Source organism: Triturus cristatus, chromosome 6 (assembly GCF_964204655.1).
Source record: "Triturus cristatus chromosome 6, aTriCri1.1, whole genome shotgun sequence".
Classification (NCBI taxonomy): Eukaryota; Metazoa; Chordata; class Amphibia; order Caudata; family Salamandridae; genus Triturus; species Triturus cristatus.
This window is the reverse complement of record NC_140589.1, coordinates 1,120,692,669-1,120,706,683: the sequence shown is the minus strand read 5'-3', so window position 1 is coordinate 1,120,706,683 and position 14,015 is coordinate 1,120,692,669. Positions and strand designations below refer to the sequence as shown.

At 41.2% G+C, this 14,015-nt stretch overlaps 1 protein-coding gene across 8 annotated transcripts in view; it reads right to left on the bottom strand.

Annotated features, from left to right (window-relative positions):
• Positions 1 to 14,015, bottom strand: part of SPAST (spastin) — a 675,354-nt gene that overhangs the window by 652,423 nt on the left and 8,916 nt on the right. For 4 of the 8 annotated variants that reach the window (XM_085611992.1, XM_085611995.1, XM_085611994.1 and 1 more), the window contains exon 1: positions 13,035 to 13,285. The exons of the other annotated variants lie outside the window; for them this stretch is intronic. In XM_085611992.1, coding sequence (XP_085468118.1) covers positions 13,035 to 13,155 — 121 coding nt within the window. In that variant the 5' untranslated portion in view covers positions 13,156 to 13,285. Of the gene's footprint in view, positions 1 to 13,034; positions 13,286 to 14,015 lie in introns of those variants that run through there. 8 annotated transcript variants of the gene reach the window in all.

Sequence of the window (14,015 nt, the reverse complement as noted above, 5' to 3'; positions counted from 1 at the left end):
CTTACCAGTAACTTGTATTTCCTTCCATAGGAATCCATTGTGTGGTTTTCACCAGAAAAGTTTGTGTCGATTTTTGAAACGTACAAATATTCCTCTAAAATCAGCCGAACTACGAATTCAGATTTACTCACCTGTTATCAGGAGAGAACCCAGTGCTGCATCTTTTAGACCAGCACTGACCCTGAAAAGTAATTCTAAGTGTACTTACCAGTAACTTGTATTTCCTTCCATAGGAATCCATTGTGTGGTTTTCAGCAGAAAAGTTTCTGTCTATTTTCACAAACTAAAAATATTCCTAAAAAATCGTCTGTATGACTTAAACACATTCTTTCAACTGTTTACAGGAGATGCACCAGTGCTGGATCCAGGATGCACCACTGAGTAAGAAAAAGTAATGATAACACTACTTACCTGCTAAGTGAAATTTCTGCCATAGGATAACATTGGTGATTCTATGTGAATAAAATTCTAAGTGTCAACTTTTAAAATACAATAATATTCCTTGAAAATCACTACTGTAACCAAAACGCTTTTACTCAACTGTTTACAGGAGATGTCCAAGAACTGAATCTAGCATCCAGTCCTGTGGTTGGAAAAGTAATCCATAAAGTAACTAATTGCATTTGACTAGAAATTCACATTGACCTCAATGTTGCATTATGTTTGAAATTGTGTTGCCCATTGCAACAACTGTAACTACTGAACTTAAAAGTCTATTGCCTATTTGCAAAGTATTTAAACTAAAGTAATTCATTCTGAGAAAGTATATTTTGTATTGTAATGTATAATGTCATTATAATGTAATTGAAAAAATAAAATATCTAAAAATAAATAGGTTTAAAAAAATGTAGTAAATCAGTTTCCCAAAAAATCAGTATAACAATTAACACATTAACAATTGTCACTTACAAAACCTTTGAAATTCACTGAAAAAAACATAGGTTTCAGGCCTGATATAGTTAGGAATTAGCATTTAAAAAACCTTTGAAATTCACTGAAAAAACCCATAGGTTTCAGGCCTGATATAGTTAGGAATTAGCATTTAAAAAACCTTTGAAATTCACTGAAAAGAACCATAGGTTTCAGGCCTGTTATAGTTAGGAATTAGCATTTAAAAAACCTTTGAAATTCACTGAAAAGAACCATAGGTTTCAGGCCTGTTATAGTTAGGAATTAGCATGAAAAAATGTTTCTGAAATTCACTGAAAAAACCATAGGTTTCAGGGGTGTTTTAGTTAGCTGGACATTCCACTCGCACACAACCATTGAAATTCCTCCGATATAGTTAGTTGTACTAACTACGTCTCGCGCGCCCGCATTCCACTGCTGATGATTTCACATATTACATCATTCATGACATGGTCAGTGACATCACTGATAACATCTCAAATTACATCACTGATGACATCATCTACATGACAATCAGATACACCTCATCATACACTAGTATAACCTTTCATCACTCACTGTAAAATACAGAGTGCCAGATTTAAAACCATTGACACACCAATACAAGTTTCTAAACACCCACTCAGTGATTCATAGATCTATACACACACATCTAATCACTTACCTATAGATTCACTCATACATGCTGTCAATGATCAATAAAACACTATTAAATATACTTTTACACCTATATCAACATTACACACCAGCACACATCCTAATCACTTATGAAGTCATCCTACTAACTTATGCAAACAATGGATCATACTTTCTTTTACTTAGCTATACACTTATAAAAACACCACTTCATCTATTCATATAGATAATAACTCATACTTAGTGTGTTATAAAATCACTATTACAAGTATACAGTTATCCATACAGTCACTCATACAATCACTGAGTCTTATGTATACTTATTTATATACAACTGACACATACACTGGCTTTTATTTTTCTAGTTTGTTGGACATGTACCATTGAGACATATATTTCTTCATCACCACACCCATAAATATATTCACTCACCCAAACAACTGTTATAACATGTAGTTTTAACTTCATATACCTACTGAATCAACTATTCACACATCTTTGGGCTGTCACACACCCTCCACCAAACCGCACACACATTCACTCCCTTACAAATACTCAGTTAACTAATCAATAACTAATATAGACTTTCACGTAGCTAGTAACCAACTTGTGCAGCAGTTTACACAACTGACAAAGTGATACAGATGTTCATACAGTTTAGTCACTATCCAATATATTTAGTGAGACACTATAAATTAGTCAAGTAAACAGTAAATTACACCAGTTAACCAAAAGGCACGCGTGTGAACCAAGGGCTACCTCTTTGCCAAATTTCGTGTAATTCCGTTCAGCAGTTCGGGCTGCAGCTGCGATTAACGGTTCCTATGGAAAATTGCATGGGGAAAACATGTTTTGGGACCCCCCTTTTTTCTCGGCCCCCGCTTGACAAATCACCCCAAGACTTTCAGGAGCGGACCGGAGCGCCCCACCAGTTTTGAAAATTTCACGAAGATTCGTCAACCGGCGCCAAAGTTATTCCAAATAGAATGCTGTGGATTTCCTATGGATAATAGGTCCTAACTATAACTACCTACTGGCAACCGCCAGTAGGATATAGATATATATTTTCACTGGAAAAAACATAGGTTTCAGGGGCGTTATAGTTAGCTGGACATTTCCCTCGTACAAAACCTTAGAAATTCCCCCGTTATAGTTAGTTCAGCTAACTATAACTCACGCCCCGGCAATGCACTGCTGATGACGTCACATATTACATCGCTCATGACATGGTCAGTGACATCACTGATGACATCTGAAATGACATCGCTGATGACATCATCCATGTGATAAATTAGTGCATCTTCTCACACCCTTTGATATACTCAATCAAAATTTCAGACGTCCATTCTCAAAACCATAGATACTCCAATACCAATAACTACATACCCACTCATTGACTCTTAGATCTACACACACATCCACTCACTCACCTGTACAGTCACTCATACTTACAGTCACTCAGTACAGGACTTCATATGCATTTATACACCTACATAGACACTCACACACCGCCAATCATCCATAGAGGTACTCTCACACCTAGTCAGTCATGCAAATAATTAATCACACTCCCATTTACTCACCTATGCAGTTATACACACACAAGTTCACTTACTCATAAAAATAGTACCACATTCCTACGCTCTTATACAATCACTGATACAAGCACACACTCATCCATACAGCCACTCTCACAATCACACACTCTCACATATACCCACTTATATACTCTTACACACATATATACTGCCTTTCACATATGTAGTTACTCACACATGTACCACTGAGATATACATTCAATCACTAACACACCCATACATACACTCACCCAACCATACAGTCCATCACAGATACACTCTTAAAACCATGCACCCATAGAAACACCCACTCACACATGTATGCACAGAGTCACACACACCCCACCCACACAAACACTCAGACACCCATACAGATACTCAGACAACCAATCAATAACCCATAGAGACACTCATATAGCTATTCACAAAACCATGCAGCTACTTATACACCAACAGACAGACAGACAGATACAGACATTCACAAAGTTTAGTCACTAGTCTGCAGTAAGATACGTTTAATGACTCACTTATAGAGTCAGTCACGCACCTACTAAATCATCCATTCACACACTTATACACCCACTCATTCTTCCATAGGTTTTTATATATATATATATATATATATATATATATATATCATTGCTCCCACTGCACCTCCAAACAAGCGCACTCAAAAGACGGGTGCTTCAAAACGCGAAGGTGCGTTCGCGTTAATAAATGCACGCTCAATCCCAGTCACATCAAGAACTCGGGGAAGCACTCACGGGACACTTCTGCAGTTCTCAGGCCGTTTATTGCATAGCGAGCATGGAAAACATGACGCGTTTCGGCTATGCCTTAGTCTGATGTTCAGACTAAGGCATAGCCGAAACGCGTCATGTTTTCCATGCTCGCTATGCAATAAACGGCCTGAGAACTGCAGAAGTGTCCCGTGAGTGCTTCCCCGAGTTCTTGATGTGACTGGGATTGAGCGTGCATATATATATATATATATATATATATAAAACATATTTACATTTTACAGAAATACACACTCACTGAGTGATGTCATTTGAGATGTCATCAGTGATGTCACTGACCATGTCATGAGTGATGTAATAGGGACGTCATCAGCAGTGCATTGCGGGGGCGCGAGTTATAGTTAGCTGAACTAACTATAACTGGGGAATTTCTAAGGTTTTGGACGAGGGAAATGTCCAGCTAACTATAACGCCCCTGAAACCTATGGTTTTTTCAGTGAATTTCAAAGGTTTTTTAACTGCCAATTCCTAACTATAATGCCCCTGAAACCTTTGTTTTTTTCAGTGAATTTCAAAGGTTTTTTAAATGCCAATTCCTAACTATAACGTGCATGAAACCTATGGTTTTTTAGTGAATTTCAAAGGTTTTTTAAATGCTAATTCCTATCTATGTTTAATGATTTTCATTGGATTTCTATATTTTTCAATTTCAGTGTGTCAATTTCATTCATTATGTTTCTTTGAAATTCTTTTTTAACACTATTTTTTTTACCTATTTTTTTCTTTTAAATCATTTCAAAATTAAAAAATATTATTTGTTTTTATTGGGTTTTTCAAACATTTCTTTTATATTTTTAATAATATTTTTTTAACCTATATGTTCAAAACTTTCTTTTATATTTTTTTTCCCATTTTTTTGGGATCCGCGCACCCAACGCGAGAGAATCCGTGCACCCAACGCGATAGGATGCGCGCACCATGCGCGCATTTCGGCGTTTAAAAACAAAAAAGGGGGGTGCCCCAGGGGGTCCTTCTGGGACCAATTACAAGAAAAAAAGTTTTGCTCTGCCTGTCTAGATAATAATAAGTAGATTAAATCTTTCTGATATATAACCCTCAAAGTCACTCAGGCTGGACCATTCGAGAGAGAGCACACCAAGTATATAATTGAAGATTATAATTTTTATTAGTAATTTTGTTGATGCATATAAAAGGAACAGAATATCCAGGAACAGTTCAATGTGGTATTTGAAAGGATATTTACAAAATCTAAAGCTGGCCCCATCAGGAAAATCAAAGGGGTATAAAAATAATCATATCACATTCATACTAACCAGGCAAAACATTCAACCTTACACAGCCAAAAATTAAACTACACCTTCATTTTCACCACATTTAAAATATACACACAGAACAATACTCTCCACAAATAGTTGGTATACACTGTTAGGGTGATGGAAACAACTAAACAGTACAGTAGGACACGCCAACGCGCGTTTCGGTGCAATCACCCAGAAATGTGGGTGCCACCTTCTTCAGGGCGTGAATTTTATAAGTTTCTGTTGTCCGAGGGGCCTAGACTAAATCATATTATAGACCAGTGAAGTTGTCATGGACATCCAGGAACGATACTAGATGAGTCCAAAATGTCTAAAAACTGGTAAACGATTTGGTGGTAAATGAGGATGAACAACGCCAGCAACGATGATAACAAATTAAGAGTGTCAGAGATTCTGTATTGAAAGCAAGTAGCTTCTTTAAATGATTTCGAACTTTTGGTCTTTGCATAAGCATGGAAAGATGGCCGATCAAGATTCTTGTGGCGAAGAAAATAGAAACAGCGTTGCAATGATTCGCAGTCAACACTGTGATTCGTCAGTTTTATCGTGGCAATGTTTCTGATGTAAACATTCGCGACGGAGGCTGCAGATAAGCCGTGAGGGTAACGTCCTCTCAGGTAGGAAGTAACCGATACTTCCTTCTGGGACCCCCTAAGCAGATCTAGAGGGTCAGAGTATTTCCACTCTGCCCCCTTTATATGTTTTACACACTTATTCCCCTTGCTTCTTCAGCCTCGCTTCTACCGAGGCAGAAAATGGCCGCCAACAGTTCCTGGTTTTGCATGTAGACAGACACTCGACAACCAATTAGCATTCAGCGTGTGATCGTCAGGGTGCGCGCTCGGTTCGGGGAGGGTGCGCTTACGGTGCGGGTAGGGTGCGCAGATCCTCCCCGGCCATAGATATCACTAACTTTTTTACTCTAATTTTCTCAGGAACTACTGAACAGATTCACACCATTTATGCAAAAGGCACGAGTCTGAACTGAGGACTACCTCTTTGCCAAATTTGGTGTAATTCCGTTCAGCAGTTCGGGCTGTAGCTGCGACAACAGATCCTATGGGAAATTGCATGGGGAAAACGCGTTTTGGGACCCCCCTTTTTTCTCGGCCCCCGCTTGACGAATCACCACGAAACTTTCAGGGTCGGAGTGCAGCTGGCCAAAAGTTTGGAAAATTTCACGAAGATTCGTCAATCGGCGCCAGACTTATTGGGAATAGCATGTTGCGGCTTTCCTATGGAAAATAGGTCCCAACTATAACTATCTACTGGCGACTGCCAGTAGATAACACACACACACACACACACACACGTTTATTCGATCAATAAGATGATCATTTACATCAACAAAAAAGTCACAACCAGTTTAAGAATTCATTACAGCATAATAGTCAAATTTACAATAAAATAGGGTTCGCATCCTTCCATCAGTATAAAAATGTATAACATTTTGAAGTTTCATATAAGATTAAAAGAGAATTCCACATTTACATCAAATCTAAAATGTGCGAGTTCAAGGATTCTAAGCCCCAGTGATCCACTAGTGATCCTAGGACCGGCTTGCTTACATGATGATTTATTTTTCGCAGAGTAATGTTTTATCATTTTTAATCTCGTCGACCAGGCATGAAGCAAATGTGAGTCAAAGCCTTTGGTGTTAAATATTAAAAACCACTGAAATTTACCAGCTGTAGTTCACTGTGCTACCTCCATTTTGCGTCCCCTTAATGTACGGTTAATGACCGGACAGATTATATCACTCATAACGAAAGTTTCTTTAAGTTCTAGTCAGCTCCATACCTTAGAATGAGAGAGGTTGGAATCTCTTTTCTGGACTCAATAGTCTAACCCCCTGCAAGGGAAGTCGGAGAGCACTGGAGCTGGATTCTCTGCGAGGAGGACGACAGCGTCAGGTCAGTGCATCAGGCTGGAACTCGATCTCCTTCCATAATTGCCGTGGCGAACCGCGTAGTCTGGGTTGGATCGAATCCTCCGGGAACCACAATTTGCCAGGGCAAGTGCTGGTATATTTATACCTTGAAGGTGTCTAGGAATGCCAGTATTGACGTAAAAGTCGGCCAGAGGAACGTCATGAATGAATCCCTAAGGAATAGATGTTCATGCATACTTAATGAGTTCTTGGAGAAATCAATATTCAAGCTGAGGGAAATTCCTAAAGGCTTAAGGGTCTGGTTTTCCAAGAATTCATTGTGACGTGGATGGACGGATGTAGGTGGCCATGTCTGTATTTGGTTTGTATGGACTATGTCTAAATAAGGGCCGGATTTCTATGTCCAAATAAGGGCTATGTGAATTGTATCTATATAAGGGCATAAATCGGGAAACCTATATACGGAATCTAAATCCGCACACAACACTTATAATCTATTAAGAATGCAACAAGTTAAATCTTAACTGCAATATTGTTATCTATTTGACAAATGAAACACCTGTAAGGAATTCATTCGCAAAAGTTATATCAAGACCAGAAAAAGCAAGAACAAGTGATAACGCATAATGGAAAACTTGAGAGATCATTTTTCAATTGAACGTCAAGTGACATTAACATTTGGGTTCTAATGATAAAGAATAGATGCCAAGTCTGATCTATCAGCATCACCACTGCCTCTAAAAGCCATACCCAACTACAGAGCCCTTAAAGCGGAATAAGCCTTGAGTGGACGACGGAGTGCAGCACGAGGACTAAAGGTAAGGCCAATGATTCTGCAGCTTTTAACCTAGGTCGACATCTGCTTAGAAAATTAAGTAATACTATAAAATTTTAAAAACACTTTATAAATGTGAAACAATTTGAAACTAGTGGCTGAAAAAAAATTATTATCCTTAGCTTGAATTGAGGGAACAGCACAAACACAGCAAACAGAATCTCGTACGGACGACTGGTGGCCTCAAGTGGTGTAAAGGTATGCACCAACAAAGAGCACGCAGGAGGAGCATATTGCATATGATATGCTAGAGTTCAGCATATCACTTAACATTTTTTTGATAAACACATTTTTATTGATTTAAAAAAAAAAACCAAAAAAAAAAAACATAGGAACAATTCTGCCAATATACGGAAATCACAGGCTTGAGTTCATTCGCACGTTCATTGCACCCCCGGCTCACTGTCCCCGCGAAAGTACAAAGACAGAAGTTAGGACCAGGTTAAGCTGGACCCTCCACATTCCCCAACCACTTTCCCCACACTCTGCGGTATTTCTTAACGCACCCCTTAGCTTTATAAAGGGCTTTTTCTTGGGTCGCGCACCAGTCCACCCCACTTCGCCACCTTTCCAGGGTGGGTGGGTCAGGGCTTATCCAGGCCGCCGCAATGTCCCGCTTGGCCACCATCACAGCTGTATTAAAAAACAACTTATCATTCCTGGACCCATCAGTAATCCCCAGCAAGGAGTGACGTGGATCGTGAGGAACCTCCCATCCCAATACCTCCGTCAGCTCCACTTCAATGGCTCCCCAGAACTGGCCCAAGCGAGGACGCAACTAGACCATGTGGAGGAAGTCAGCACGGGCGTGGTTACATCTCGCACATGCCGCATCCGGACGCAAGCCCGCTCTATGCAAGCGCAGGGGAGTGAGGTACGCAGCGTGCAAGTAGTAGAGCCGAACCAACTTGAGTCTGGCTGAGACTGTGATTATTCTGGGGGCCATAAGGGCATCGCGCCAGTCCACCTCGTCAAGGGGGCTCACCCATTGGTCACTCAACATGTCTAGGGTTGTGGGAGTGTTGTTGAGGGTGCGATAAATGCGGGACACCCCCCCTTACCCAAGTCTCCCAACATCGTTTGGGCGACTATGGGGCTGTATTCGGGCAGCCTCGTATTGTCCGCAATATGCATTTGGAGGGCATGTCTCAATTGCAGATATTTATAAAACTGAGATGAATGGAGGGAGTAGCGATGTCAGAGCTCCTGGAAGGACATCATATGGCCCCTTACCCAGACGTCCCCGAGTTGGGCGATACCAATAAGGTCCCAGGTTCTAAACCCCTGCAGCCCACTAACCTCCCGGAGCCACGCCCCATGCCAGAGGGGGGTACATTGGGTTAGCTTCCCCGTCCATCCAGTATGACGGAGCGCTGCCCGCCAGGCCAAGAACACGGAGCGCGTCACGCTTGGCAGTCGGGTCGGAATGAGCCCCCCATACATCATGGCCTGGATGTCCACAAACACCAGTTCGCTCAGTTCCAGCCTGTATGCTGGATCCAACCAGCCCCCATTGAACCAGTCGTGGATGACCAGTAGACGCACCGCCAGGAAATACAAATTCAGGTGCATCATCCCCATGCCTCCATCGTAAGAGGGAATCTGACAAGTTGACAGAGCCACGCGGGCTCGCCCTCCGCTCCAGAGAAACTTGGTGATTAGACTGCCCAGTTCCCTGAACCATGCCCTGGAAAAACAAAAGGTGGTGTTCTGTAGGACGTAAAGGAACCTGGGGAGGATCATCATTATCACTTAACATTTTAGCAATGAAAATACATTTCGAAATGCTCCAGCCTACTCATTAATTACCACTGATTTTAAGATGTTGTTTGATGTATATTAATTGCTTTACTTGTGGGCATTGTTTTGAGGTTCAAACAGTAGAAATTGCTTCAGCTAAGGTCCCACGCCTGCTTCTGTGATTCAGTGGGGTGCACAGTTATCAAAAAGTTACAAAGCTGTACATTGCCTAAAAAGAAGAAATAACGTGTTTTAGATCCATTCCTAGTTTTGCCCGCCTTTGGTTATGTTGTAAATCGTTTCTTCTACATTCCACTGGTAAAAAAGCAATTCTTCCAAGGACCCATGCTTAAAGGTGCCCCCTCTCGAGCCCAGATCGTGATGTTCACAACACTGGGCGAGTCAAAGCAGATACAAAATACATTATACAGAATTAGATGCAAAATGTTTACTGTGATTAATATGTTTTTACATTTTGAGACACTTCAGTGGCCTCCAAAGACAAGCAGCATCTTCATGCTACAAAGCAAATCCTGAATGTGTTCCCCTTTAATTCACAAGATTTACTGTGCCGTTTTTTTAATCTCGCCTCGATTATTGTGCAGTGGTATATTCTTGTCTGTTTAAGGACACACTATATAAAATTAAGCAAATTAAAAACATGATCCCAGACGGATGTTAATCCTGAAAAAAAAACCTGACCATGTTTCTCCTGCACCTGCAATCGCTGTATCGGTTCCATAGCGAAGAGCAAATTCAATTTCAAGCATTGTGTCTTATAAATAAACCTTTTCAAGTATAACCATTGCTCCATGCCTACGCAATCAAAGTCTGAGAACATCTAATTCGCTCACACTGCTAGTTCCTTAATGTAAGCTACTTACCTTGTAGGTGGATTTTTGCAGCTGCAGGAGGACTCCGTAAGTTACATACTAGTTAACGAAAATGAATTGATCTGCATGTAACAAATACCAGCAAGGCCTACTCAGCCATCAATCCTTTTGAGGTCAGTAAACTAAGCACCATTGAACTTGGTGATACTAACACTTTCTGTTGCCAACTCTAGTGCCATGAAGCACTTAGGTATAAGCTGCGCTTTACCAAAACCCAAACAAGGCAACGCTTATAGCCTACTATTATTACAAAGTGCGTTCCATTGTTGTTAATATCTCTACAATTAAATGCACAAGTGCCCTCCACAGATTATTTTTTTGCAAATACTGTTAGCTGGCCTCCCTATAGAGTGCCTCAATGAGAAAGGTTTCCCAGAGTCAACTCATAAAGAATCAAGAATGAACGCAAAGTACTCAGCCTGAGAACAATACAGTGACACAGTTTCCGGTTTTCCATTAATAATCAATAATAATTGTTACTAACCTCCAATCTCTCTCATTTGCGTTCAGGAAGATCCAAATACCACAAGCACATCTTCCATGAAAAAGCATCACATTTCAGATCCCTCCTCGACTCAGCCAAAAACAGACCCAAAAACTTTTTGACCTCATCAAAAACCCAAACTTCTCTCCCCAAACCATCAAGCCTGAGGATTCTTCAAAGGAAGCAGCAGAATTTGCTATATTCTTTGATAAAAAGGTCAAATAACTGGTGGATCAGGTCACCTACCCCACCCCCATTGAGGAGCGAAAATCTCCTTGACGTGTTCCAGTCTGACTTCCTTCAAAATTGCAGCACTGAAACAGCCCTGTTGCAAGTGATTGATGATGCGCTGCATATACTCGATTCTGGGGAATCGTGCCTTCCGATTCTTCTTGACCTCTCTGTAGCCTTTGACACTTAATCACAACACCATCCTTAACACTTTTTAACAGAGAATGTGCGTGGAAGGCACAGTGCTTAAATGGTTTGCCTCTCGGACAGATCTCAAATGATCAAGATAGCATACAGTCTTTAGTCTCCATTGGCGGTAGGTCAAGGCGTCCCTCAAGGTTCCAGCCTTGCAACCACTTTGTTTAATCTCTATCTGGAACCATTAGGGAACCTCCTAAGTAAATCTGTAATCCACTACCATCTCTATGCGGATGACACTCAAATCTACCTCAAGGTGTCTTCCGCACACGATCTCCCACTACTCAACTCTATTCACAACTGGATGTTAGTTCACTAACTCATTCTCAATCCCTCCAAAACTGAATTCCTCCTCCTCCTCCTCCTATCTCCCCCCCCCCCCCCAATTCAATGCTGGATGGATCAGCTGAATATACTCCACAATAAACCCATCATTGTCGACAGCGCTAAATACCTAGGTGTCAAACTTGACAAAAGACTCAACCTAATCTCCCACATCAACTCCATTGCTAAGAACGCACGTTTCCAGCTGCCCCTTCTGTGGGGGATTAGTCGGTTCTTCCCGGATAAAGACCTCAAAACCTTGGTCCAATCGCTGGTTCTCTCTAGACTGGATTACTGCAATTCTTTACTGACTGGCCTACCCAAATCTCACCTCTCCCCCCTCAAATCCGTCCTCCATTCAGCAGCTCGCATTATTTCAGGGTCCAAACGAAGTGACCACATCACTCCGATCCTGTCTTCTCTTCGATGGCATCCCATCGAGGCAAGATCTATTTACAAAACTGACTGCATCACCCACAAAGCCTTGCACACTTCCTCCCCTCGTTATCTGGCGAATAAACTGAAAATGTCTGGAGGCTCAAGACCTTCTCGGAATGCGGAAAAGTTTCTGGTTGAGCCCCCTCCTTCAAAAGGCAAAGATCGATGGCTCAATCGTTCTTAGGTAATGCGGTGAGAATCTGGAACTCGCTTCCTCCATTACTACGTGTCACCATCTCTATCCGGATCTTCAAAACTGACCTCAAATCTCTTCTCTTCCAAAGACACTTTCAGAACTAATACCTTCATTCTCAGACATTCTCTAGGAAGTTCGTTCATCATTGTAAATTTGTAATATTTTCTTGTACATTCCTCACCCTAGCTTTCTGTGTTTGATATTGTGTTCTTGCCTTCTATGCTCTTACCCTACCTCTTCTAATTTCCTGTATATTTTTGTAACGTTCTATTTTGTAACATTTCTCTCCTGTAATGTACTGGTTCTATTGTCCAGCGCTCTGACACCTTCGGGTAAAGTCCGCGCTACATAAAAATGCATTAAATAAATAATTAAAATCACATCCCTCATCCGAATGAAGTACACTACGCATCTCGGGTCTCGCATAAACACACACACCCATAGGGCGGTGTCAAATGTTCGCGTCACCTGGAAAGCAAAAACATCCACGTGAATATGTTCTCAGCTGGCGAAGCAGGTAATGAGGCAGCGCGGTATAAACAAATCGGTCGTAGAATCAATCAGCATGTTATGTTGACAACGCAACCCACCCGCCCTCTCACCTTTGCGCTCCTCGTCGATGCGCAGACCCTGCGAGATGCATTCGAAGGCCTGTCGGTGAGCCGCCCGTACGCGCTCCGCCTGTCGCTCCTGCTCGGGCCCTTGAGAGCCGCAAGCCGCCATACCCGGGGCGATTCTTTGCCAGCACCAGGCGCACAACAATCCCACTTGCAGAGCGAGGAATCGCAGTAACGCGAAGACAGCCAGCAGAGGGTACGAGAGGTGCCGCAGGCCGCGCTTGTGCAGCGGGGCTTCCGGGTTTCGGCTATGCCTTAGTCTGATGTTCAGACTAAGGCATAGCCGAAACGCGTCATGTTTTCCATGCTCGCTATGCAATAAACGGCCTGAGAACTGCAGAAGTGTCCCGTGAGTGCTTCCCCGAGTTCTTGATGTGACTGGGATTGAGCGTGCATATATATATATATATATATATATATAAAACATATTTACATTTTACAGAAATACACACTCACTGAGTGATGTCATTTGAGATGTCATCAGTGATGTCACTGACCATGTCATGAGTGATGTAATAGGGACGTCATCAGCAGTGCATTGCGGGGGCGCGAGTTATAGTTAGCTGAACTAACTATAACTGGGGAATTTCTAAGGTTTTGGACGAGGGAAATGTCCAGCTAACTATAACGCCCCTGAAACCTATGGTTTTTTCAGTGAATTTCAAAGGTTTTTTAACTGCCAATTCCTAACTATAATGCCCCTGAAACCTTTGTTTTTTTCAGTGAATTTCAAAGGTTTTTTAAATGCCAATTCCTAACTATAACGTGCATGAAACCTATGGTTTTTTAGTGAATTTCAAAGGTTTTTTAAATGCTAATTCCTATCTATGTTTAATGATTTTCATTGGATTTCTATATTTTTCAATTTCAGTGTGTCAATTTCATTCATTATGTTTCTTTGAAATTCTTTTTTAACACTATTTTTTTTACCTATTTTTTTCTTTTAAATCATTTCAAAATTAAAAA